The sequence below is a fragment of the Neomonachus schauinslandi genome, chromosome 6 (assembly GCF_002201575.2).
Source record: "Neomonachus schauinslandi chromosome 6, ASM220157v2, whole genome shotgun sequence".
NCBI classification, from domain to species: Eukaryota; Metazoa; Chordata; class Mammalia; order Carnivora; family Phocidae; genus Neomonachus; species Neomonachus schauinslandi.
In genome coordinates, this window is record NC_058408.1 from 124,364,053 (window position 1) to 124,391,942 (window position 27,890).

A 27,890-nucleotide genomic window follows, 5' to 3' on the forward strand; every position below is an offset into this window, starting at 1 on the left:
ATCCCTTACGCTGTCCCAGCCTCTCGTTTGCAGAGTGAGGAAGCTGGACTTTCCAGTCCTCCCCGACCCGACATGTTAAACAATGCCTCGAAAGACCAGCAGCGGGGACATTTGCCTAGCTTCTCGCATCAAACATTGTTCTGACCTGCTTTGTGGTGGTGCAGTCTTTCCTCCTCCTTATTTCCCACACGAGCCCTGCCCTTTTTGATTTCCCAGTGTCTGCTGGAAGTGTGGAAGTGGCCGGCTTGGCCTGTCAGGCAGGAAGGCCTTGGGGCAGTGGGGCCAGAGCTGTGGGTGGGGAGGGAAGGAGTGAGCCTGTAGACATAGGCAGGCAGTGGGGACGGGCCTGGGGGCCACATGTGGTGGGGGCTTCTCGGTGGGAGGCCGGGGCCAGGTGACTGCCAGGAAGCTACAGGCACCGCCTCCGAGCTAGGCCTCTGGCCAGGAGGGGGATTCCGGGTTAATGGTGGTAGGAGTCCCCACGGGGTATGAGGCCAGGAGCACGGTGGCCAAATGCCAATGTACGAGACGCTTCTGAAGCCAGGCCTGGGTGAGGGATAGGGGTGGGCAATGAGGCGTTCGTGCCATGTCCAGAGGGCACGCCTAGGGCCAGGCCTTACACGTGCATTATTTCCAGTTCTCAGTGGCCCTTTCCAGAGGACATCATCTGCCCCAGTTTACAGACGATGAAGCAAGGCCCAGGCTAAACAGAGGGCTCCCTCTGCATCGTGTACCTCCTCTTCTGTTGTAAGCATCGTTCTCCAAAAGCATGATGGCACCTGTCAGCCTGAGGGCCCGCGCCCATCTGTCCCAGGTCAGTGCTGTGTGCACTTAAATGAATATGTATGGAGGAAAGGTGCTTTAGAATAAAATTGCACCGGAGAAATTGGAAATGTCCTAGGATAGCCCAATACAGTGTCTGCAGGATTTTGAACCTGGTTGCAAAACCGTTGGGGAAATGTGGGGAAGAAGCGCTGCCCCTGGCCTTGAGTTTGTGTGGTGTTCAGGAGGCTAGCTGCGGGATGGTTGTAGTGCTGATATTTCCAGGAAGAAGACATGGACCACCACGCTGCAGGCAATCTGGGAAGGCCCCCCCCAAAGAAGCAGAGCTTGAGTTGTCTCTCAAAGGATGAGTTGGAGTTTGCGTGGCAGTTAGGAGTGAGAAAAGAGCATTCTAGGCAGTGGAACAGCATGTGAAGAAAGCTCGGAGGCCTAGAGGCTGTGGAGTTGGGGAAATGGGGGTAGCTGGATGGGGCTGGTGGATGGGGCTGTGTAAGTGGGGGGTATAAGAGACAGGGTTGGACAGGTGAGCGGGACCAGATCAGGGACGGGGAATGTCTGTGTGACTTTCTGACTTTGGCTGAGTCTCTGTTTCCTTAACTGTAAGATGGGAAAAATAAGGCCCTCTCTCTGTACAGGGTTGCTGTGAGATTTAAACTAGCTAATGAAATAAAATGAGTGGCACTGGGCCTGACACAGGTTGAATAACTGGTATTGTTATTGTAGTTGTTAGTGGTGATGATGGTGATGGTAATGATAGTAATAACCAGGCTTTCCAGTTCCACTTTGGTCTATTCTTAACACAGCAGCAAGAGTGATTCAGTGAAAACACAGGGTAGATCATGTCCCTCCTTTGCTCACAAATCTTAGGGGCTCCCGGAAGCCACGGGCTTTGTGATAGTCTCCCAGACCCTACATGGCCTGACCTTCCTCTAACCTCTTCCCGCACGTCTGATGCGGCTTCCCATCACCCCTCTCTAGGCACACTGGCCTCTTTGCTGTGCCTTGAACATGCCAGGCTACTCCTGCCTCAGGGCCTTTGCACTTGCTATTTCTGTTTACTGAACTGTTTCTCCTCAGAAATCCATATGGCTCACTTCCTAGCTCCTTCAGATCTTTACCCAAATGTCCTCTCCTCAGTGAGGTCTTTGGCTAAGCTATCTAAAATTGCCAACTGCCTCCCCTCCCCCACACTGGCACCCCCTATCTCCCTTCCCTCCTTTATTTCCCTTCTCTACACCTATCACCTTCTAACAGACTGTGTATTTGTATTGTGTATTGCTCGTCACTCCCAGTGGAACAGAAGCCCCACGAGGGCAGGGCTTTTTGTCTGTTTCATGCCCTGCTGTATCCCTAGCACTAGCTCAGAATTGGTGTTCAATAATACATGTTGTTGTTGTTTATATTATTGTCTCTGGAGCATGGAGAGTAGGAAGGAGGGGCTGGCCTTCCTTGCTGGGAGTGACGGCCCATGACCAGGGGCCTCCGAGCTCACCTTGCTTCTTCAGAAAGGCATTTCTTCAGTCCCTCCTGTCTCTCTGGCAGAAGCCCAGGAGCTGTAGGCTTCTAGTTAACAACCTCATCCCTCTGTGCAGGCCTGCCCACTTATTTCAAAACACAGTCCCCTCCACTTGCTCAGGGGCTCCCTCCCTGCCAGAAAACTCAGTGCACTCAGCAGGGGTGGATGGTTGGCAGCCTGTGTCCTGTCTTTTTCCAGAGGCAGTTCCCTAGGTCCCAAAGCAATCCAGTGCCTGGGAGCTCCAGAGCCTGTGTGGCCTGATTTAGATCCCGGGGGCAGGGCCCCAGCTGCAGCCCTTCCCATGCAGCTGGAACCCCCCTCCGAGACCTCTCTGAAGCTTCCCTGGCCTTATGCATCCCCACTCTTTTTAGATCCCTGGGCTGAGACCCCTGGGAGAAAAGTGCCACAGTCACTCCGGTCACTCCATCACTCTGCTGGGCCGGGCTCCTCCTCCTGTAGGAGTACCTCCCCAGGGATCTCTGAGGTGCCCTCCCCTCCCAATAGCCCTGGTCCCAGCCCCTACTAAAACTCGCTGACTCCATGTTCCACTTGCTTATGGCCAATTGGAGTGGCTGACAGTCTGATACATTTCCTGTTTACCGTGTCCCCTCTGGGACCTTCAGAGATGTAATGCTTTAATTCTGAGGTGTGGCTAATGGAATTGCAGGCTGTCAGGTGGGATTTTGGAATACATGGGCCTTTAGTCTCTGAATTCCCACCAGGGCAATGGAGACTTACTGGAAAGAGGACAAGATCTGGTTTAAGACAGATGGGGATTGGACAGACTTTACTACTTAGCTGTGTCACCTTGGGCAAGTTGCTTACCCATCTGAAAAATGGGATAGTGAAGGTACCACCTTTCTCCTTGGGGGGCTGTGAGGATTAAGCAAAAGAATATAGATGAGGCCCTTAGCTCTGGGTCATGCAGAGTGAGGGCCAACAAATGGGATGCTAGTGCAGCTGCAGGATGCAGGGTCTGTCCTCTTCCTGCTGAGCGCTGAGCAGGCGGGACCCAGCCATCCCTGGCCTGCCCAAAGCAAGGCAGGGGCCAGCTGGTACCCTGGAGCCTGTCTTGGCCACGAGGTGAGGGCTCCTCCCCAAGGCCTAGCTTCTGTCTGGCTGTGGATCTCTATGCAGGACTGGGGCCACGGGGGCAGAGGGGACCATCTCCACCTGGTCCTTCTGGCTGGCTCTTTCTGCTCCCCCAAGACAGGGCCCCCACTGAGGTAGGCTGGCCACCTTGGGGCCTGTGAGGGAATCCCTGCCCATTGTGTTGGCCAGACCCTTTGCCACTCAGTGGCTTCAATTTCAGAAGCTTTGGGAAGATTCCGATTTCCTGCTGTCTTGTGTATAAAATGACCCGAATGAGGGAAAGAAATCCAGACATACATGAGGAGCAGCTGTGAGACTGGAAAATTTCCAAATAGCAGGGTGTCCAGCCTGGTAAAGCCCTTAGGCTCATGAGGCCCACCCTCCTCTTTTAGATGATGGAGAACTTGACGTCCAGAGAGGGACTATGACCTGTCGAGTGTCACACAGCTAGGAAGACGCAGAGCTGGGATTCAAACGCAGGTTTCCTAACTGTTCATCCAGTGCTGCCTGCACTGCACCCCACCAGCCAGACCCCGAGCCTGGAATCCAGTTCCCTGTGGCCACAGAGCCCGAGCAAGCACCAGTATACCACGCTGCCATCAGATCACTTCTTCTCCTCTAACAGCTGACCCCGGCCTTCTAGAGTGAGGCCACCATACTTGTAGAGTCTCCCAGGCTTGGCTTAAGATGGGCTTAAATGCCTGTGGGGTGGCGCCCCACTCCTTCTGTTAGGAAACCGCTGTCCAACCTTAGAGCTTTCACTGGGAGGGAATGGTTCCTGCCACTAAGCCTAAAATTCCCATCGGATTCCATTTCACGTAATTACATTCTCTCGTGTCCTCCGCAGCGCTGCTCCCCCCTCCCCCATAGGGCTCCACACCCTTAGAGTCTTGCATGCAATTATCCTATTCGGCTCAACTTGGCAAAGCCCAGAAGTGGGTCTTTTCATTTGTTACAATTATTCCGTTTCCCCCGTTCCTGCATTGTTTCAGACATTTCATCTCGGAACAACCTCCAATTTCAGGGTCTCCTTCTGGACTGGTGGTTGCCAAGAACGCAGCGCGGCAGTCAGGAAAGATCCCCTTAGGAGCAGATGGAGGAAGGGAGGGTCCTCACTGGGCAGAGTGTGTCCAGGCTGCCATTCACAGGGGCATCCAGAAGGCCTTCCCTCCTCCCTTCCCGGATACCCAGGGCTGCCTGAATACCAGTCTGAAGGCAGAAGGGGGCTTAGCAAACATCCTTCTGGGCACAGAGGGGGTGGATGGAGCCCTCTTGGAGCAGGGATGTGAGTTTGGACCTGCCTCTGTGTCTCCCCTGTCAGCCTGCTCTCACCACCCTGGTCCACCTTTTTATTCCTTCAGCAAACATTTATTAATCACCTGCTACTTGCCTAACCTAGAGCTAGGAAGTGTAATACTGTGGTAAACAAGAGGCATATCATCTCTGCCCCCAAGGAGCTTACGTTCTAGTGCCTGAGAGAGGCGACAAACATGCAGAGCAACAGATGAAGGTAAACATGTGAGGTGCAAGGTGGTCAAGAGCAGAGTCCAGGGACAAAGAGGGAGAGGGGCTACTGGAGTGGGAGATCCAGGAAGGCCCTGAGCAAGTGGCATTGAAGCTGCTGCCCTCCAGACTTCTTGTTTAATTAAATGTCTTTATTGCCCAAACCATGTTCGTAGGATAATCTTTTGCAGCCCAAACATCCTGGGTGATAGGGGTGACTTTGTGTGGATTTCTTTCTCTTGCTTTTTTTCTGTTACTCTGTTCTCTCTTTTTGTGCTCCTCAAAATCACATTCTCAGAAGAGTCAGTAATGTAATTCCTGTCAATCCTGTTCCTCTTGAACTTTCTAGAATACTTGACACTGTTCATTCAGGCTCCCAGAGGACTCTGCCTCCTCAGGCTTCTGTGATGTTCCAGGGTGTTGGGTCTCAGGTGGGATTTTGGAATACATGGGCCTTTAGTCTCTGAATTCCCACCAGGGCACCCTTTTCACCAATCTGACACCCTTTTCTTCTTGCACTGATTCCTTCCCACCACAGTCTACCTTTGCTGAATACCTTTTCAGACTAGGAGCTGAACTTGTCTATTTCCAGAGGTCATTTTATTTACTATTTACAAGAATCCTGTGACAGCATTTTTATCCTCACTTTACAGATGGGGAACCTAGGCTCCGTGAGGTTAATGAACCTGCCCGAGGCCATCCAGTTAGTAAGTGACACAGCTGGGATTTGAACTGAGGTGTCTTTGACTTCAATTGCATCATCTTGCCCCAGGACAGTCAGTCTCTTTCTCATGGCTCTCTTTATCCCTCTTCCAAGGTCAAGTGACCCATTCTTACGGCGTCAACTATGACTTCTATAGAGAGATGCCCCAAGTCTTAACCCATAGTCTTTCGCTTAGTCCTAAAAAATCATGGAAGCCTCTCCTATCCTTTACACCTGGCCTGTGTAGAGTTACCTAATCTGCCTTCGTGATTTCTGACCATGGCATCTCCCAGCCATGGTGATGGATGGACAGTCCTGTGTTCTCTTTGTCTACCCCCCACCCCCGTTCATCTCATGTACTCAGTCAGAAGCAGTGGCCTGTGGTGACTCCATTTAAAATGTTTCTTGAATATGTCCCTTTGCCCTCATTCCTTGGCGGTGACCCATCTTCTCCCCTCTGTCTAGCACAATAGCTTCCTTCCTGCTTCAGCCCCTCCCCTCTATTCCCTCCCTGAGATGGTCCCAGATGACCCGCTCCAGTACATTGCTTTCCTTATGCTCCTCACTCTCTGGGCTCCCTCGTAGGCTCCCCATTGCCTCACTCTAATGGCTCTGTGTTATCTGGCTCCAGCCTTGTCTCTCTGGAGTAGTGCCAATCAGCCGCATGGTCTGCTGTTTCACACGCACCTCCCCAAGACTGCCTGGTTCCCCTCTAAATAAGAAACACCTCATTTTTCAGAATCTACCTCTGGTCTGTTGGGCCAGGAGCAGGATCCATTCACCAGACCCCTGGGATCTCTCCCACCTCAGCTTTCCCATGATACTTATTGTCTCTGTAGGTCACTGGGGCACCTGTCATCTGCTCACTGTGTCATGGTGTCTAAGCTGGGTTTCCCAAACAGACTGCAAAGTCCTTTGCAATTGGAACCATGCCTCTCCCTGCCTGAGGCTCAGTGTTGGAGAACTGGATGGAGACATCCTTTGTCCTATAAATCAACCTACCTTCCTGTACAAGTATTGCTTGAACATCTATTATGTCCCAGGTACTATGCTGAGTGCCGAGAATGCAGCTGAGGAGACAAAGTTCCTGCCCTCAAGGGGCTTATGGTCTAATAGGAAAGATACACAAATAAATTTTAGAAAATATGATTGTTTTGTAGGGCAACTATAGGATGCTCATAATAGGGGCATTTAACCACAGCTAAAGTGCCAGGGAAGGCTTCCCCAAGGAAGTAAATTTTATTTTTTATTTTATTGTATATTTTATTTTTTACAGTTCTCAATTTTTTATTATTAGATTCAATAAAGAATAACATTTTGATGAATGTAATCAGAACAAACAAAATGTATGGAAAAAGAAAATAACTGTTCTACCCAAGGTAGTGAATTTTAAATTGGGACCCGAGAAGATTTATCCAGGTGAAGAGGAGGGAAAGAATGTTCCAGGCAGAGCCTATATGAAGGCTCAGAAGTGACACAGAGTGTAGCGTAGTTGAAGGGCTGAGAACTGAAAGTCTGAGACACCTGCGGTTGGCCTGGAGGGTGTGAGGCAGAGAAGTGCTGAGCAGGGGCTGGGAGGGATGGGCAGGGGCCACATGCGCTGGGCCTGGGAGAAACAGGAGCCTTGGCTGTTGTGGCCTTGATGAAGAGACAGTGATGCCTTTTCAGCTAAGGAAGCTATAGATCCAGGGAAATATCAGGGGGCCCAGAAGGAGCAGAAATAGATGACATGGAGGCAGGGAATGGTGAAGTGGCTGACAGAACTCTGGACCATGGAAACATTCCAATCACTGGAACCTGCCCTGTGACCTGGCCAGTGGTCAGGAATTCCAAAAGCTCTGTAGGAGTTTACCAGGCAAAGCACGGTAAGATGAAATCCATGAGAGGTATCTATAAAGCCCCGTGTTGGGAGTGGGATGGTTCAGGAAAGCCTTCCTGGGACGGGTGGGCTTTGAGATGTAGCTGGGAGGTGGGACTCATAGTGTGGGGTGTTTGGGCTCAGGACTGTGTTCCCTTCTTCCTGGCAGTGTCCAGGGCCCAGGCCGTGGCTCATGGCCTCTGGCTGTGGGGCCCATGGTGGCTGTCACCCTTGAGGAAAGCATCTCTGTTCCTTGCACAGTAGGAGCTGTCCTTGGGGTAGGGGGCTTAGCAGTTCTCGACACTCCTTTCCCACCTAGCCCCCACCAACCTAAGCCAATAGCTACTTTCTTTCCAAGGCAATTGGACGGACTTATCCAAACACGCAAAACCACTAAGTGGGTCTGAACTGAGGTCTTGATCTATTATAGCACCCCCCCCCATACCGTCCAGAAGCATTCTGTATCATCTCTAAAATAAAATTTTCTTTTTTTTTTTTTAAAGATTTTATTTATTTATTTGACAGAGAGAGAGCGAGCAAGAGAGCACAAGCAGGGGGAGTGGCAGAGGGAGAGGGAGAAGCAGGCTTCCCGCTGAGCAGGGCTCCATCCCAGGACCCTGGGATCATGACCTGAGCCGAAGGCAGATGCTTAACCAATCGAGCCACCCTGGTGCCCTGTTTGTTTGTTTTGCTATAAGTCCTTGTCCCTGGTTGGAATTTTAAACTAATTGCATGTATTACTTTGATAAAAATAAAAATTAAGTTCAAATAGTACTGTAACTATATTGGGAGGTGAGGGTGGCAGCGTGAGCTAAGTTCTCTTCTGTCAGGGTGGAAAACAGGACAAGGTTTCTAATGTTAATAAATCAAGATATAGAAGTACAGGCATCTCATTTAGCAATGTAAAGGCAACTATTGGAAGAATTTAAAGGAGAAACAGCTAAAAGAGTGAAAAGTCATTTCTTCTAGGGGAAAAACAATGGAAGGTGGGAAGGTGGGAAGAGAGAGTAGGCAGGGGATGCTTGCCCTTTATTATAAACCTTTTGATATGTTTGGATTTTTAAAACCATGGGCATGTGTTACTTTGATGATTAAAAAGCCTTATTCTACTGAGCGCTGGGGGTAGTGAGCGGTGGGGGTAGCGGCGGCCCATGGGGTATCTTCGGGGCTTTACTTTGATGATTAAAAAACCTTATTCTATTGAGTGCTGGGGGTGATGGTGGCCCATGGGGTGTCTTGGGGGCTGCTGTAGAGAGTGGGGAGTGGCGGGGGAGGTAAGCTGTGCCTCCCTTTCTTTTATTTGTTTTATATCTCTGGCTTTCATGCAAGATTTTGTTTGAACAAAGGGTTCTGCAGTTGAAATTGGTTTAAACTTCATGATCTCTTTTGGCTCTCATAATTAATGATGCTTTACGAGCACTGGTTACTCTTTATGCTCGGCCTGTTTACTTCCTCAGGGAGTCGCCATCCCTTAGAAGCCTTGCGTCTTCTCCCAGCTGGCTATGGTTTGCAGTGATTGGTGAATTTGTGGCCAGTTTGCTTGGTGTGGAAGTGACACCTGCAGTCAGTCATTGGGTGCTTCCTACTTTAGAGGGCCCCTGGAGGCCCTGGTAGAGCAGGGGTCCTCTGAGTACTCTGCCTGGCCCCCGGCACGGGGGCTGTTGTAATGGCAGGTGAGCATTTCGGCTAATGCAGTAGCTGTGAGTTCTCATAGACTCTTGCCTCCCACTCTGCCTCCTCTAGGGGAGGGAGGGAGAGAGAGAGAGAGGGAAAGGGAGAAAGTGGGGGAGAGAGAGAGAGGGAGGGGGGAGGGAGAGGAAGAAAGGGGGCAGAGGGAGAGGGAGAGGAAAGAGAGGAGAGAGGGAGAGAGAGAGAGAAGTAGAGGGAGACTATGAATGAAGTCAAGAAAGGGAGGCAACTCCCCATTAGCTTAGTCACCTCCTAGTGACTGCACTTCTAGACACGTGTCACTGTTTGCCTGTTCTGGTACTATTTTTAGGGCGGGTCCCCTCCATTCATGCTTCTGGGGCCTTTGCAGTCATCCCTGTTGCTGCCTGGCAGCTGCTTTCCTGAGTTTTCAGGTTCCAGAGGTTCTGTGTTCCCAGGCACCTTTCATGCCTTCCTGCCTTTGCACGCTGTGGTTTTGTTTTGTTTTTTTTAAGATTTATTTATTTATTTATTAGAGAGAGAGAGCATGAGATGGGGGAAGGGCAGAGGGAGAAGCAGACTCCCCGCCGAGCAAGGAGCCCGATGTGGGACTCTATCCCGGGACTCCAGGATCATGACCTGAGCCTAAGGCAGTTGCTTAACCAACTGAGCCACCCAGGCGCCCAGCCTGGCGTAGAGTGCTCAGTAGCTGCTGACTGAGTTAAATGAAACACAATTGCTGATCTTTCTGTGCTTTAGGAAATCTTGCTTGGCCTAGAAGAAATGTTGCTGTGGGAAGGTCTCCAGCAAGTCATCTCCATTAATCTTTTCCTGTTTTCCTCTTGAAAGACGAGACTCAGAAGAGTCAGGTAACATCTAGAGAAAGCCTCCTGTACTTGGAAGGATCCTATCAGGGGAGGGATAATTATTTTACTGATCAGAGAACCGAGGTTCAGAAATATTGCAACTTGCTGATGGTCACATAGTAAATTGAGCCAGAGGCTGAAATCCATGTCATCTGACTCCAGGGACACTTTCCTACCACACACTTCCTCATAGTCCCCACAATGTGCTCTGAGATCACACCATTAAAGACTTTCCAGACCATAATTTCCCCCTCAAGCATTCATGCAACCAGTTTCCTTCCAGACCCAAGGGTTGAGAATCTTTCTGTCTCCACTTCTTTTTCATTTCCCTGAGATTTGCTAGCTCTTTCCCCGTCTCCTCTGCAGTCTACAGGAGTTCATTTCTCTCTCCTCTTTTTCCAGATATCATAATTTCCAAATCTTTCAGTTGGTTTCTTTTTCTGACTATGGTCCTTTTTTGGGAGACTTTCCAACGTAGCCGCAGATTGGAGGATGATAACAATGAATTAGTTAGTAGATCTTCTTTGATGTTATTTTGTGGGTGAACTCATTAATTTATGACAAAAACATCAAAGAGCTCGGCTCCTGCATTGGACTGGCTTGTCCTATGGCAGCTGGATAATAATGATTAGTTGGATTGAATCTCAACGTCTTCTTCTGCTTCAAGAATTAAAGTCCAAATGATTGGGGTGTGGGAACATCCCATCCTGTAGCATCCCATTGGCTTTGAGCCAGTACAGAATGAAACTCCCCACTCCAAATGTGGATCTCTCTCTCCATGGTCTCCACTTTGATGCCTCTAAGCCTTGAGGTCTGTCATGATTAGTAGCAACTATGGAGGCAGTGTGGGGATAAAAGCCTGAGGCTGTTAAAGTCTCTTTCCAGTCAGGGGAGCTGGATATTAAAAGGGATCACTCATCGTTGCATGGACTAGCTCAAGGTTCTCCACAGAGTCCCAGTCCTGTAATTTTGTGGGAAGGAGAACTCTCTCCGGGCCATGCAAGAAAAGTGCCAGCACCATGTTTAGCATATAGCAAGCTTTCCATATGTAATGGTTGACTGGACTTTTCAAGAAAGGTCTTGGTGCATGAAGTCTCTGGCTAGTTGAAGAGGACTAAGAAGTAGAGCTCAGGTCTTTGCTTATACAACAACACCTCCTAACCTACTCACATCGATGGCCGTTTACTTTGCTTCTTCCACTTTATTCATGGTGGAAAATTGTCTGTGCTCCTCTCTAAAGCCATCGCCTCCATGTTGGCCCTGGATCCCATCCTTTGCTGACCTCTTAAGGGCTTGTTTCTGCAATCAACCCTCTCCTTCCTGAGGCATTGGTGTTTCCCTCTTTACTAAATTATTTCTATCAGCAAATAAGCTCTAATGTTTCCCATCTGAAAAGAGCCTCCCTTGTTCCCATTTTTCCTTCAGGCCACTGTACTACTCTTCACTCCCTTTGACAGCAAAACACCTCGCAAGACTTGTCTCCACTCTTAGTATCCCTCCTTCCTCTCCTCCATTCAAACTCTGAAACCCACTTTAATCAGGATCTCATCCCTGTTCTCCACTGAAACAGCTTTTATCAAGCTCATCAGTGATCTTCTAGCTGCCAAGTCCCATGGTCATTTCTCAGTCCTCATCTTATTCTGCACACAAGCAGCTCTCAGCACAGCTGGTAAGACTCTGTTACTAGGTTTCTTGCTTGGCTCCGGGACACCACTCTCTCGTGGGTCTCCTCCTACCTCACTGGTCACTCTTCTCACTCGCCTTTCATCTTCCTACCCTGGAAGTAACAAAGTGCCCAGGATCAGTTCTTGGACCATTTTTCTAGCTATACCCACTCCCTAGATGTTCTCATCTGGTCCCATGGTTTTAAATACTGTTCACATACTGGTGGCTCTTGATGTTATATCTCCAACCCTCTACCTCTCTCCTGAAACTCAAATGCCTATTCCTCTTAGATGTATAATATGCCTATCAAATTTCAAACCTAAATCAACTGGCCTACTCAGTCCTTAGGCTTCCCTTCTCAGTAAATGGCAACTCCTTTCTTCCAGTAGCTCAGACTTCAAAACTTGGAATCATCTTTAACTCACTTTCATACCACACCCCTAGTCTATCAACAGTTCTTGCCAGCTCTACCTTCAAGTTATATCTAGGGTCTGGCCATTTCTTACCACCTCCGCTGCTACTACCCTCGTCTAAGCCACCACCATATCTTGCCCAGACTACTTTAACAGCCTCATAACTGGTATCACTGCTTCTATCCTTGCCTTCCTGCCCCTCCCAACCCAGCACTAGCATCCAGGTAGTCTTTAAAAAACTGCAATTAGATAATGCCATGCCTCTACTCTAAACTTTCTAAGGCTTTTGATCCCACTCTCTGAATAGAATCCAAAGTCCTTATCAGGGCCTACAAGTCCTATATGACCTGGCTCCTCCTACCTCTCTGATCTCAGCTCCCATCTCTCTTCCCCTTGCCCACTCCAGTCTAGCTACATGGGTCCCCCTACTATTTTTTTACCTGCCAAGCCCACTCCTGCCGCCTGCCCTTGTACTGTCCTCTAAGCTAGTCACTCTTCCTTTAGGTACCTACGTGTTCTTTCACTTACCTCAGGCCTCTGCCCAAATTTCACCTTATCAAAAACACTTATGCTGACTATCCTTTCTAAAATAACCCTCCTCTGTCACCTCTCTTTACCATGCTTTACTTTTCTTCCTAGCAATGATCACAAATCAACATATTTTATACTGACTTGTTTATCTGCCATTGATTGTTATCCTCATTAATATGTAAATTCAATAAGAACAGAGTCTTTGTGCATGTGGTCATTGCTATAGCCCAAGCTCTGAGAATAGTGTCTGATACATAGTAAATGTTCAACAAATATACGTTGAATGAATAGATTTGTTGAATGGACTCATCTAGGTCTCTTGTTATCAGATAAAGAGAGTGGTTTCCAGATAGTTGTTTAATTAATATGACCAAAATCAAGTGTGAGAAACTGGGAGAGATATCCATGGAGATCATCAGATTATGCAGCTATTTAATACTAGTGACCACCATGGGATTCACAGATATTTTCAGTTTGCCCCTTGATGCCAAATCATTCATCCCACTCTAAGGTGGGATGAAACATCTGCCTTTAACTTCTTTGGCATGTCATTTATCCTCTGGGACTCAGTGTGTTCTTCCATGAAATTGGCAGTTGAAGATATGATTACTGCTCTGCTGGTTTAAGGTCTACAAGATGCTGAAAGGAGTCAGTACGGTTAGGAGGATCAACCACACAAGCTCTGGAAATTGACTGCCTGTATTTGAATCCTGCTTCCATTCCTCACGAGCCACATGACCTTGGACAACTTTCTCAGTTTTCTTATTTGAAAAGTGGGAATAATAAAAGGATAATAATCACATTTAATTCAAAGAGTAATTGTGAGAATTACATGAGACAATACATGTAAGGTACGTAGCATATGGTTTGGCACATAGTAAGCGCTCAGTGAGTGTTATTAAAAATGAAAAGTTCTGAGAGACCATTGCGATTCATGTATTTTAGGAGCAGTAAACTACTCAAGAATATTAGAAGATATGAAATCTGTAAAGGTCTGATAATGTGGTTAGGTAGAATGCCCTTATTCTTAGGAGAGGCATGGTGAAGAACTGAAGGGTAAAGCTTCTCAGTATCTGTCACTTATTTTCTAATAATCTAGCCAAACATATCTCTGTTTCTATATCTATCAAGAAAATGTGGCAAAATGTTAACAACTGTTGAAGCTAGTTGGATAGTATGGTTATTGTACTATTCTTTCAACCTTTCTGTATGTTTGAAAATTCAAAATAAAAGGTTGAAAAAAAGAAAAAAAGAAAGGACCCTAGAAATAGTCTAGTGAAATCCAACCATCATTTTTTGGAAAGAAGCTCAGAGGTGAAGCTTTTGACCAAGGTCGTACGCAGGAGGAGCTTGAGCCAGACTCCAGGTCTCCTGGCTGACCATCTCTCCCTTTGTGGGGGCAGCTGCTGTTGCCCCTCAGGCAGCAGTGAGCTGCAGAGGAACAGACTCAGCTTCCCCCAAAAGACCAAGGGGTGTTAGGGATGTGTAAAGAGGCACTTGTGTTGGTGTTTCCTTTTTGTTTATTAAGCAAATAGGTAGGTTATTTGGTTGGAAGGTATGATGTCAAAAATTGTGAAGGCAGCACCAAGGCCAGACCTGACATCCTGGGTAAACCAGTTTGGCACCATCTGTTTGTGTTTTTTGAGTGGTGGTGGTGGTGGATTTGTAAACGCTGTAATTTCAGGGGAGAGAGGGAAGAGTAGGGGTAGGGGCCAGGGTCAGGAAGAGCAGTGGAGAGACTGGCTTAAATTCTGGATCTCCCTGAAAGAAGGGACCCCCAGGGTTTCTCTGGGGATGAAATGCAGGCACATATTTAAAGAAAGGAAATGATTCTCTGCGGTCTGCAGCATTCTCCTCTAGCTGACAGGGTTCAAAGCAGTGAAAAGAAGAGATGAGGAGAGGAGGGAATGCCCATGCAAGTGTGGGGAGGGGGAAACAGAGAAGGAACGGGAGAGAAAGAAAAAAATACCGTAGAGGAAGCCTGGGCCACGGTGGAGGAGGGGTTGGGGGAAGGGTACTGGAAAGGTAAAGAGGCCGCACGTGGGGGCCTGCGAACGCGTGGAGGACTGTCAGCCTCCGCCAGCTAGAGTGTCTTGCCCCAGAACCGTCCTGCCTTTCTCTTCTCCGGGTCTGGAAGTCTCAGGAGGCCGCGGTAGCGAGCGCAGAGCTCCTGGCGCTCTTACTAGGGGGAAGGGCGGGCAGGAGAGGCGGGGCCTCCGGGCCGGGCGGGAGCCAAGCCTCTGGCCGCGGGCGGGGCTCCTCTCCGGCGGGCGGGCGCCGGAGTCTGGGGGCCGTGTTTCCCCCTCCCGGTCGGTGGAGGCGCCTGGCCCCTCCTCCCCCGGCCGCCCCCACCCCCGCTGCCGCTGTCAAAGATAAACTGGGCCGTTGCTTGTAGGAACAGCGGCAGCCGGCGATCGGGCGGTGAAGAGCCTCGGGCGCGGCCTCGCCTCCCCGGCCCGGTGCCCGCATCAGCACCGCGGACAGCACAGCGGCCGTCGCCAGTACCTAGGCGCCCGCTGGCCCACCAACCCACCGGCGCCCGGGCCCGCGGCGTCCGCATCAGCACCGTGGACAGTGCCCCGGGCCTCTTCTCGCCTCTGCCAGCCCACCTGCTCCCGGAGTCAGCACCGCGGACAGCCCCCCGCCACCCGCCTCGCGGCAGGCTCGGAGCGGTCAGCGCCCCTGGAACATGGCCACTGAGGTAGGGGGCGAGCGCCGGGCCCGCAGGCAGTGCCCGACTGGTGCGGGAACACATCCCCGCTAGGGGCCACTGGGCGGGAAAGGAAGAAGGGGGGTGGGGTGGGGTGGAGTGAGGGCGTGGGGTAGGGTAGGGTAGGATGGGGTGGTTTTCCAGATCTCATACTGAGGGAAGGGGTGGGGAGCAGAGTGGCAGGGTGGAAGAGAGGGGCTTCTCCTGAGAACTCATCTCACCCCTGGTGATCTTCCCCATCTGAGTGCCGAAGCTGCCCACGCCACTTGTTGGCATTGGCGCCAGGTTTGCTCCAGGGACCCATCTGGGGTTTACCCTCACTGTCCTAAAACTACTTGCCTAGAGGGTTGGAGGTGAACTTGTCCCTGTTTTAGGGGAGGGAAGGCAGCTGGTTGCTGTTGCTATGCAGTGTAGCCATCCAGCTTTTGAACCCAAAAGCCCGGTTAAGAGATGGCAGACCTACCTCCACATCCACATTTCCTTCATGGGGAGGGAGGGGACAAAGAATCCTCAGGCCAAAACACCAAACAGTTGGTTTTAATGAGCTGCCTGCACCAGTCTCCACTTTTGCATGTCATGCTTTCTTGCCTTTTCATCCCATTCAAGTTTCTTGTACCAGGGTGTCTACATTTCCCGTGTCTGATGGGAGGAGCTGTCTTCTTTTTCAGGGTGTGATGATAGGTGTGTCACCTTCAAGGGATTTGAAAGTTGAACCAAGAGACCTGTTGGCTGAGGGCAGAATCTTGGTGCAGTGCTTAAGAGATCGGGAATTTCCTCCTGTAGTCCCTCATTTCATGGCAAATGGAGCTCTTTATGTTCCCACTGTACAAGTGGTACAGCTAACACATGGAGAAGGGGAGGGCCTATTCGGTGCAAAGCATGTTAGCAGCAGAGCTGAAAGTTTCTTCCTTTGGATTTTTGGAGTGGAACCCAGGGCACCAGGGTCTCTCCAGGTTGACTTCTTTTGTTGTGTTTCCCCATTTCTAACCCAGCTGGAACACAAGCCAGGGAGACAGCACAGGCTTTTGAATGATTCTGTGCATTGCCTCTGGGCATCCTGGTGAGCAGCGTGACATCAATACCAAGTGTTACTGTTGCAGTTCTGCTGTCGTGGCCACCACAGAACAAGGTGCAGTTGCTTGGTGCCGTTTGGCTTTGTGACAAGGCACAGGATTAGCTAGGAGAGCTCACCCCCCCTCCCCCGCCCACCCAGGACCTTGTGAGGGAGCAAGCCCTAAGCAGGCCCATGGAGCTTGGTTTTTAGGGTGGAGGAATGCAAAATAAATAAATAATTAGAAAGCTTGGGAAGTGCCAAAGTTATTGAGAAGAGCAGGAGGAACAAAGGCGAAATGGCCAAGGATCTGGTCACCTTCCAGATAGGGCTGGCAGGCTGCAGCAGAGGCTGCTGGTGTTGGGCAGGAAGGGACAACTTCAGTCACCTGGGCATAGCTGGGTCAGCAGTGTGGGCAGAGAAGGCAGCCACATCTGTGATGTGTTCTGCCAGATTCCAGGAGGCCCATCTGTCTCATCATACCTCCATTTCAGGTCTGTTGTACACAAATGCCAACCAGCAGGCTCACATCTCTAGGTTGAGGCAGTGTTTCTAGGAGGCTGCTGTTAGACATGCATGACTCTCCCCAGGGAGAGGTTCTGCTCATAATGCCTCTGTGAATGTAGCCCTTTCCTGTGTACAAAGCACTAGCACATGTGTGATCTCCTTTGAGCTTTAGAGCAAACCTGTGAAGTGGGTAAGGATGGTGTTATTATCCCCAATTAACAGATGAGCTAACTGAAGCTCAAGGGCTTGCCTGATCCCTGTGAAGAAGCCAAGCAAGGCATCATTATCCCATTTTACAGATGGTGCAAATGGAATGTGAGAGTTATTCAAGAAAATATGGCTCAAAAGGCCAGGGCAAGAACTAGAGCTTGAGTCTTCTGCCTCCCTGGTCAGTGTTTTTTCCTGCTGCATCCAGGTGTATCCATTAGCCAATGGTGTTGCTCAACAGAGAGGTGGGCGCTAGGGGCTGTGACACGAGGCTGTGATGGAAAGGATGCAGAAGGACTGAGCCTCCCTGTTCAGCCTGGCTGGGTCAGCTTGAGGACAGAGGGACAGAAGAATGCCCAGAAGGGATGGAGAGCAGAGGACAAATATTACCCATTTCCCAATTTGGCCTTGGGTGGACCCTGCTGGCAGTACCGAGGGAGGAAGCCTTAGGTCTGCCAAGGCACAGAATGTACACATTATCTGGGCTGTGGAGTGAGTCATTCTCCCCAGGCTGTTTTTACTGTTAGGACTGAGTTAAGATTACCAGGAAAAACCTGTTGGGAGAAGGAATACCTCATGCCAAACTTCTTGGCCATTCCCTTAGGATTCTGAATGGGAAGTCCTCAGTTCCAGCAGAAGGTGTTTTGAGAGGTGAAGAGGAGAGGAACAGAGGGAGAGAAGAGAGGGAGGAAGGGGTGGGAGAGAAGGAGAGGGAGGGACAGGAAGATGGGGGGGTGGGGGGGGAGAGGGAGAGAGAGACATTGGGAAAGATTGGATGTCCCTGGATCCCTACGTGGAAGGCATGGAACCGGATCTTTTCTGCTTCCGAATTTCTGTTGAGGAGTTAGCATTAGGGGAGGAGTGCATGTGAGGAACTCAGAGGAGGGATGAAGCCTCCTGAGTGAAACACTGACCTCATTTGGACAACTGTAATGAGCCCATTTCCTGAGCAGCAAACCTCTTTGAATGTGTGTCACTGGGAGCAGGGTCCACCCTGGGAAACAGTCCAGATGGACAAGGACAACTGGGAAATGCCTGGCTGGGAGGGGCTTCCTCGAGTGTTGGAGTTTGGTCTCTAAGAGGTTTTTATTTTTATTTTTTATTTTAATTTTAAATTTTTTAAAGATTTATTTATTTATTTATTTAACACAGAGAGACACAGCAAGAGAGGGAACACAAGCAGGGGGAGTGGGAGAGGGAGTAGCAGGGTACCTGCAGAGCAGGGAGCCCGACATGGGGCTTGATCCCAGGACGCTGGGATCATGACCTGAGCCGAAGGCAGACGCTTAACGACTGAGCCACCCAGGTGCCCCTCTCAAAGAGGTTTTTAAATGCACCAAAGTAGCATTATCCAAGCAAGGCATTTGGAGGTTTGATCTCTGAGGCCTGGAATTAACAACCAGCAGACAGTGGGTTGGGCTTGGCCCTGGTGTAGGCTTAGAAGAAGGGAGGCCCTATGCCTGGGTTTCCATCCTGAGGCCTGACTTGGCTGCTTGTGACTCATTATCCTCACTCCTCCTCCACACCCCAGCCAGGGAGCATGGTGTTGGATCATTAGCTGAATCTCCTGATTCTTGATTTGAGCCTCAAATGCATCCTCTGGAATTAGCTAGTTTTTAATGAGGATGGAGATGTGGGCCAGATGGGGCCTCCTGTTTGTCTTGGGCAGATTGGGACTGGGAGTGCTCTTCTGAACTCTGGTGCTTGCTCCTCCCCACCTCTCCCAGGTCGGCTCTGTCAGGTGTGTGACCCAGTCTTCAGGCAGCCTCCCTATCCCTGTCCCACTGAAGTTCGAAAGTTGGTGCTAGCAGATATGACCACTGATGTTCTCTTTCTTCCTCATGAACTGCCTCTGGGTCCTGTCCTTACTCAGCTGCCATCAGGCCTGCAGGAGAAAGGGCAGAGTTGAGGAAGGTAAGAAGTAGACAAGAAGCCCAGGTGTCAGGGTCAGTTAAGAAACCCTGGGGAGCTGCCTAGGGGAGACACAGAAGCTGTGGCCTCATAGCGAGATGTGTGCATATGCTGGGATCCTCTTACGGGATTTCAGAGCATCATGGATCTCTCCTGAAACCCCCCACTCACTTCCTGAAAGCTAAGTAGCTGGCAAGTGCTTGGAGCCTGGCTCTAGCTCCGGCCCAAGGGCCCCAGTGATGAGATTCTTCATTGAGAGGTCCTCAACTGGCCATTCTAAGAGTGAATCTCATTCACAGTTGTGCCTTATTTGGTCCGCTTCGTGCTTACAAATGAAAAAATTTATTGGAAACATAAAACAAAAATCAAGATATTTGGTATTAAAGAAATCTGGATTTGTGGCTTCTCTTAAGATGTCAGAAGCACAGCATCCTGGACTCACATTCTCACATGGCAGTGTGGCTGCTTTCCTGAGACAGGACATGAGTTCTCTGATTAGCCACAGCCCTCACCCAGCCCACTTACATGCTTAGTCCCTATAAACATTTGCATTCGTAATCCCTGAGAAAGCCTCCTGAATGTCAGGGCTGGAAGGGGCTTTAGGTGATTATGTTGTTCCAGCTTCTCAGTTTCTAGTTGAAGAAATGGAGTCCCAGGGTCATGTGGCCCGGACTAGCACCCAGGTCTCCAGCTCCCAGGTCAATGGGCCTTCTTTCCATCAGGGCCTACTTCACAACTGAGCCACCATGGATGGAGAGAGCCAGGAGATGCTGCTCTGCCTTAAATCCACCCTTCACCAATTACAGATGAATCTGTTATATTGTGCTTTACATAGATCTGGGAGATGAAGGCTCTGGAGTATACAGTGTGTCTGATACCATCTTCTAGTGACTCCTCAAGACTCCACAAATACTCTAAGGGAGGAAAGCAGATCCCTCGTCACTCAGAGGGAGTATTCTAAGGCTCAGGATTTTTGAGGTTGGAAAGGGTGTTGACCCCTCCTACTCTGGCTACTTGAGAACCCATGGATCAAAGCCAAGAGGAGATGGGACTATACTATGGAAAGTAGCACCCTAAAATCTTAATGGAACACTAAAGTAGAAGTTTATTTACTGCTCAGTAAGGTCCCAGACAAGTGATTCTGACCGGCAGGTGGATCTCCCCCAGGCTGATTCAGGGACCCAGGCTGTTTCCAACTTGTGGTTCCATCATCTTCAACATCTGGCTTCTTTGGTTTCTGTGGAAGAGGAAAGATTACAGAGGAGTGGCTAGTTACTGTGAGCCAAGCCTATACATTCCCCTCACATTCCATTCAGTCATATGGCCACACCTAATTGCAAGGCAGTCTGGGGATTAATCTAACTGTATGTGTAGGAGGAAGAAGAAAGGCTGTTGTCATCAGCTTGCTGGTCACTAGAGACAATCCCTTCATGGTAGCACACAGTGCATGTGTGCACTCAGACACAGACAAAGGAGGCTTTTGGAGGGGAGAAGCTGAGTCCATATCAGAATGGCTGAAGAACTGTTTTTGTTTTTTTCTCCCCTTCTTTCCATTCTCACCAGCACTTTCCTTGGTTTAGACGTACTTTTGTGTTTCCCTGGACCTACAAAGATCCCTTCACCTGGCCTCTTACCCCAGTCATGCCCAATTCCCATGCATCTCACACAGCTGCCTGAATGATCCTTCTGGGGCTAGAGGAATCCATCCTCAAGATCCACTGGCTCGGGCGCCTGGGTGGCTCAGTCATTAAGCATCTGCCTTCGGCTCAGGTCATGGTCCCAGGTTCCTGGGATCGAGCCCCACATCAGGCTCCCTGCTCAGCGGGGAGCCTGCTTCTCCCTCTCCCACTCCCCCTGCTTGTGTTTCCTCTCTCGCTGTGTCTCTCTCTGTCAAATAAACAAAATCTTAAAAAAAAAAAAAAGATCCACTGGCTCATGTCAGTTGGTTTTAGAAGGGTGAAGGAAGGCCACAGCCCTTTTCCTTGGAAAATACAAAAGATATGAAATCTTAACCAGACAGAACAGACACATTAATGAATAATGTACTTATCTCACCAAAGCTTTCTTTGTTTTTCAAAGTTATCATAGGATCCTAGTGGATGTCAAGGGGGCTTTCTCAGTCCAGACCTTTATTGGAGGAATCAAGGACTACTAAGATGAGAGGAGTACCTATACATTCTTCAATTCAGTCCCAATACTCTGGGGACCACTTCTCTTATGAAGAGCAAGGGTTGTCTGGATTTAGGAAAGTCTCTGATTCTCCCCTTTTCAGAACCTTGATCTACCAATTATCTGCTCCTACCTCTCTCTCATTACTTATTCTTTCCCCCAGTTTTTTTTTTAAAGATTTATTTATTTTAGAGTACCCACACTCGCTAGAGAGAGCATGGGCGAGATAGCAACAGCACACTTGAGTATGGTGTAAGGAGGGGCAGAGGGAGAGAGAATCTGAAGCAGACTCCCTGCTGAGTGTGGAGCCCAACACGGGGCTCGATCTCACCACCCTGAGATCATGACGAGCCAAAATTAAGAGTTGGATGCTTAACCGACTGAGCCACCCAGGCACCCCTCTTTCCCCCAGCTTTCAAGCAAGTTTAAGTGTCTTCCACCCTACACCCTCCCCTCTAGTAGAGCCTCCCCACTGCCCCCAGCTCTCTGTAATCTCACTGTCTTCTATACTGTCATCCCCCCTGCTCTTACCTAATCCACAAACCAACTCCTGTCTTGCTGAAATCTGCCTGCAATCACTGGAGTAGACCAAGTTCTCTGCCATCTTTGCTCCTTTGCACAAGTTTCTCCCCTCTGTCTGGGTTGCTTTTACGTCCTCTCCCTGCCCACTGCCTGCCCCCTACCACTAGCAAGTCCTGGACTTTCTTTATGACTCAACACAGACCTCAGGAAGTCTCTTCTGAGTAAGCATTTCTGGGTTAAGATGTTACTTCTCTGAAGCATTTATCACAGGCTAATTTATTATATATTTACTTGTCTTCCTCCCTGGAGCTCACAGACTGTCTTTTGCTCAGCATCCCCAGAGCCTGGCAGTAGTAGGGACTCAATAAATGAAAGGAATGACTGAATGGATTCACCTTAATTACACAGGATGAACTGGCTGTGTGTTCACTCTGCCTTTGGGGCTTGGTCTCCATGTGGTTCCAATGTTTGGCATATTTTACCCAGTGGAATGCTAGTTTCAAATGTGGGTGGCTAAGGCTGGAAGTGGAAGAAAGAGGCCCTGTCCTTCTGTGGAATTGAGCCCACTCCCCTCAAATGCTAGAGTCTGTATCAATGTCCAGTCTGCAGGTGTGGGCAAGGGGCAGAGTTGCTCCACTCCTTCCTACCAGGGCAAGATGTTTCTTTAATTTCTGGCTTCAGCCCACTTTATCCATAATTTTCTCTGGGGAAGTTTGAGCATTTGGGGTCCCCTCTTTCCTGTGGTGAGAGGTCCTGCATGGGAAAGCTATTCCTGGTGCTCTCTGACCTGGGCTTTAACTTGGCCTGAACCTGAATCTCCCTCCAAGGTGGTGGGCATATCAGGTCCTCCTCTGTCCTACATGCTTCCCTCCTCAACGCTGCTGTCAGCCCTACTTCTGGGGTCTGAGACCTCAGTCTTGTTCAGGGTTGGGTTCTCCAAGCATGAGGCCTGATGAGTTCTGAATATTTGATACTTGCTAAGTGAACAAAGGTGTGAAAGGTTCTGTGTGTGTGAGAGAGACAGAGAGGAAAATGGAGAGAGGGGGATGAGGGGGGAGGGGTGGGGAGGTGGAGGGGAGGGAGAGAGAGAGAGAGAGAGAGAAGGATCTGGGCCAGCCACCAGGAAGTCTTTTCTTCTTGTTAAAATGTGTTTCTGGCTCTGTTGATGGTTCCAGAACCTCCCCTTTTGGCTCAGCTTTGGCTCTGCTTCAGGCTTTTTCTAGATCTTTCTGGGATAGCTTGAGGTATCTTGTATGGTAAGCTCCACAGTCCTGCTTCCCCATGGCCTTCCTGGAGCACTGGTAGGGTGGCTAAGGTCCTGGTTTGCTGGGAACTTTCTTGGTTTAGTGCTGTCAGAACCACATCCTGACACCCCCTCAGTCTTGGACAAACGTCGATGGATGGTCACCCTGAATGTGTGTCTCCCGTGTGCCTCCTCAGGTCCACAATCTGCAGGAGCTGCGGCGAAGTGCCTCGCTGGCCACCAAGGTCTTTATCCAGAGAGACTACAGTGATGGGACCATCTGTCAGTTCCAGACCAAATTCCCCCCAGAGCTGGACAGCCGGGTGAGGATGGTTTTTTTTTCTCAGCTTGGAACACAGGCCATGATGGAATCAAGGACTTAATCAAATGTATTTTTTTTCCAGGATAAAACTGATATGTGTCACATCACTTGTTCAGTCACTTCACATGGAAGAGTTAAACCATGTCCCTGACATTGCCTTGCTGTCCCCGCATGGAAAGTTAGAGCTGGAAAGGCCTCAGATGTCCTAGTTCAGCAGCCCCCCTAGAGTCACCTGGAGAGCTTATTAGACAAAAGCACATTCCTTAGTCCTGCGACGACAGCGGCCCCAGCAAGCTCCACTCTTTAGCAGCAGTTCTCAGCCCTAGCTGCGGAGCTTTAAAAAATCCTGATGCCCAAGTCATCAACCTAGGGCTCTGCCCACAGCCTCTCCATCCAGTCTTAGCTACCTGGGTGTCTCATGGACCACCAGCCCCTTGCGAGCGTCAGCTCCTGCTGTTGACTTTTGCTTCTGGCTCAGGGGCGTGTATGGCCCTCGTCCTGAGCCTTGGTAGAACTGGCCTGGGGTTGTAGAGTCGGCCCTCTGGAGGGCGGTGGCAGACCTTGACTCTTCCATTCAGCAGCCCAGGACCATCTGAAGGGGGTTGGGAAGGTGGGGCAGGGCTGCCTTTTGCTAATCCGATCCCTAACCAGCTTTTAAGGAGCTATGGGGGTCTCCTCATCAAAGGACATGCCTGTCCTTTGGGGCATGGTGACTCTTAGGGTAGAGCATAATGTTCTCTTAATGCATTTACTCCAGATCTGTGTAGGGACAGTGACTGGGAACCCCAAAGCTTCTGACTATTCTTGGGGAGACCTTTGGTCCTAGATGGGTGTGGAAGGTCCCTAACCTATGTGATGGACCGTTCTGATCCTATAGTGGTGAGTGGGGAAGGGGGTGTTCTGAGGAATGTAAAAAAATGGGGCTATAGACACTTTGACATCTGTTGAATTTGGAGCCTGCCCTTCCAGTCTAGTGTACGGTTATGTATTGAAGAGCGCAGACTCAGGTCAAAGCTGTGTAACGTTGGACAAGTTCACTCAGCAAGTATTTACTGAGCAACTACTCTGTATGAGGCATAAGGGATCTAGAAGTGAAGTCTTGGGAGTCTATTTTCTCTTAGAGGGTATGAAGAATAAAATAACAAGTAAATATGTAGCAGCTCTGGGGGTGACCAATACTAGAAAAATAAGGGGGTAGGTCACGGGGCTGGGAGAGCTGGGGAAAGGGGAGTGGCCGGGGAGGTCTATGAGGTAAGGTGAGACCTGAGCCTGGGGTGGGAGAGTGTTGCATCCAAGGACACAGGCGCAAAGGACTTGTGCATTTGCAGGAAGCAGCAGGGCAGTCGGTGTGGCCGGAGTGGGGACTGAGGGGGCAGGAGAGTAAGAGGCAGGCCCAGGGGATGCAGGACCAGACCCTGTAGGGCCTAGCAGTCATTGTAAGGACTTCTTGGATTTTACTTGGAGGAGATGAGAAGGCTTTGGAAGCTCTTCTTCAGAGCTGTGACATGCTCTAACTTTAGCAGGCTCCCTTGGCAGGGCTGGGGGCAGAGAGACCAGTTAAGAGGACAGAGATGGGGCGCCTGGGTGGCTCAGTCATTAAGCGTCTGCCTTCAGCTCAGGTCATGATCCCGGGGTCCTGGGATCGAGTCCCACATCCGGCTCCCTGCTCAGCGGGAAGCCTGCTTCTCCCTCTCCCACTCCTCCTGCTTGTGTTCCTGCTCTCGCTCTCTCTCTGTCAAATAAATAAATAAAATCTTTAAAAAAAAAAAAAAAAAGAGGACAGAGATGATGGTGGCCTGGACCACAGAGCAGAGCTCTGAGCTGCTGAAAGTGAAAAAATGCGTGAAAGTGTGTTATTTATTTACTTACTTTTATTAAATTTTTAAAAAAGATTAGACTTTGCAAAGCTTTTTTCAGATGAAGGAGTCGATTAATTTATTTTTTAAAGATTTTATTTGTTTACTTGAGAGAGAGAGCGCGTGTATGTGTCCGAGCACGTGAGCTTGAGCAGGGGAAGGGAGATGGGGAGGGCTAGAGGCAGAGGGAGGGGCAGAGGGAGAGGAGGAGGGGCAGAGGGAGACAGAGAAGCAGACTCCCTGCTGAGCGCAGAGCCTGACAAGGGGCTCCTTTCCAGGATCCTGAGATTATTAACTGAGCTGAAGTCAGATGCTTAACTGACTGAGCCACCCAGGTGCCCCAGCAACTGCTTAATTTAATCTACAGTTGCCAGATGAATTTATAAACATCTTATTATTTTTTTAATTGAAGTATAGTTGACACACAATGTTACATTGGTATCTGAAAGTGCCTTTAAAAATAGAAGGCATAGAGAATTAGCTGTTATGATTATGGATGCAGGCAGGACAGTTGGGCACAACAGCAGGCTGTTGTGTTCTTCATGACCTCTTAGCTTGAGGGAAGTGCCCCCTCCTGGAGAGACACTCCCGAGGTCTCACACAATCAGTCTTATGCAGTTGGAGTCCCATTCAAACATGGGGAGCCCCTACCAATTAGGACCAGGGCGCTTTCACAGCTATCAAAATGGGAGGGGTGGCACAGTCACTAGAATTCCTGCCTGATCCCTTGCAGAAAATGTTCACATCTACAATATGGTGGGAGTTTCCTGCTTCCAAGGGAGGCCAAGTAGCCATTCTTATTCCCATTTTATAGATGTGGAAACTGAGGCTAGAGTAGTTAAGTCATTAGCCAAAGGCCACACAGCTAGTTGATGGTCAAATCTGGACTGGACCCCAGGCCTTCTGTTTACAAAGTCCTGTGAGACGGGCTTCTTTTTATTGAGCCTTTCCTAAGGTCTCCTGACTCCCAGTCGAGGGCTTCACAGGCACCTGCAGCTTCTCTGGTCTTGCCTGTGGGCATCTCCCCCCACCAGCGTGGCCCTACCACTGCCATCCTCCCTCCCACCTGTGACTGTCCACAGTCCAGGGAGGCTGACCTCAACATGGTTCCCTGTCCCTCTCTCCCTCCAGATTGAGCGGCAGCTCTTTGAGGAGACTGTGAAGACCCTCAACAGCTTCTATGCGGAGGCCGAGAAGATTGGGGGCAGCTCCTACCTTGAGGGCTGCCTGGCCTGTGCCACGGCCTACTTCATCTTCCTCTGCATGGAGACCCACTATGAGAAGGTGGCTCCCTTCCTGACTGCCCTGCATCCCCTCCCCCAGGGCTCCCCTGCTGCATCTTCATCCTCAACTGGCCCCTCTCCTTGCAGGTTCTCAAGAAGATCTCCCGCTACATCCAGGAGCAGAATGAGAAGATCTTTGCCCCTCGAGGCCTCCTGCTCACGGACCCCGTGGAGCGCGGGATGAGGGTTGTATCCTTCCTGGCTGTTCTGTGTAAGGGCACAGAGCTGCCAACCAGTAGGGTCCCTGGTGAGGCTACCAAGAAATAGGGGCCACCCTGGGGGCCTCTGCTCAGGGATTTCCTAGGATTCCCCACATCACGGGTCATCCGCTCCCCTCCCCCATAAGTTATCAGTGCCATTTGTGAATTTCAGGGTTTGCTTTTATCCAGCTACCTTTATTCACTGCTTAACACATACCAGGTATCATAGTAACTGCTTTGAAACGATGTAATTCTCATAATACCCCTAAAGGTGGGTGACTCGTATTATTCCCCTTGTCAGTGAACACACTGAAGGTCAGTCACTGGCTCAGGGTCACCTGGCTGGTTGACGTCAGAGCCGTGATTGGAGCCCAGGCCCACACTTAGCTATGAGGCTGTATTGCCCCTCAGGGAATAGGCAGATCTCCCATCCGTTTACACGTCTACAGTCTCATGTACTCCTGTGTGTGCGTCCCCCTTTCACAGATCAGAAAAATGAAGTTTTGATGGGCGGCTGGTCCAAGTGTGGGTTATAGGTCTGCTCACCTGGACAAGTGTGTGCATACATCCCGCCCGCAGTCATTAGCAATGAGAGTAAATTGTTAAAAAATAAATTTTTGCTAGAAAATTGAGAGGAAAAAGAGTAAAGAAACCACAAACACTGGAATCTTCTGTTTACAAAGCCCTATGAGACGGGCTTCTTTTTATTGAGCCTTTCCTACGAAGCGGGCATTGTGCTTGCTGCTTAACATGCGTGATTTCAGTCAGTCCCCAGACAACCCCAAGGTTCTCGGATTACCACCATTTTACATATGCAATCACTAATGGGTAACACGTTAAGGCCACATCGCTCGAGAGTAGGCAAGTCAGGGTTTGAAAGCAGGACACCGAAGTCCTCCTACTTGCTGTGGGCAGTGACACCACCCGTCCTGGGGTTTGGTAGCCAGACCCACTAGAGCGGGAGCTTCTGACCCGGGTGCGCGTGGCCGACGGGGTCGCTGTGGACGTGCACCGAGTGAGTGCGTGCGGGAGCGCGGCGGCCCGGGCTCTGGTGGCTAGTGCCGCAAGCCTCCGTCCTCGCCGTCCTCGCCGTCCTCGCCGTCCTCGCCGTCGGGGCAGCGGCCCCCGCCGGCCGCCCGCTCCCCTGCGGGCCTCCGTGCGCCGGTCGGTCCGCCCCTTCTCGGCAGCTGGCAGGGGGTCCGTCCTTAACGCCGCCGCAGATCGAGATCTCCATCTACGAGGACAGATGCAGCAGCGGCAGCTCCAGCAGCGGCAGCAGCTCGGGCAGCGGCAGCAGCGGCGGGGGCGGCGGGGCGGGGGCCCGGTGACTGG

The 27,890-nt window shown here is 50.1% G+C and overlaps 2 protein-coding genes across 2 annotated transcripts in view; both read left to right on the forward strand.

Moving 5' to 3' along the window:
- The window catches only part of ZFYVE27 (zinc finger FYVE-type containing 27), an 81,297-nt gene extending 80,597 nt beyond the window's left edge, over positions 1 to 700 (forward strand). Inside the window, exon 10 of the mRNA XM_021699771.1 lies at positions 638 to 700. Coding sequence (XP_021555446.1) covers positions 638 to 690 — 53 coding nt within the window. The 3' untranslated portion in view covers positions 691 to 700. The remainder of the gene's footprint in view (positions 1 to 637) is intronic.
- A 14,277-nt stretch (positions 701 to 14,977) lies between these two features.
- Positions 14,978 to 27,886, forward strand: GOLGA7B (golgin A7 family member B). The gene is made up of 5 exons (XM_021699636.1): positions 14,978 to 15,278; positions 23,095 to 23,220; positions 26,207 to 26,359; positions 26,446 to 26,547; positions 27,779 to 27,886. Exons 1-5 carry the CDS (start codon positions 15,267 to 15,269, stop codon positions 27,884 to 27,886), a joined length of 501 nt encoding a protein of 166 aa, XP_021555311.1. The 5' UTR covers positions 14,978 to 15,266.
- Positions 27,887 to 27,890: the final 4 nt, after the last annotated feature.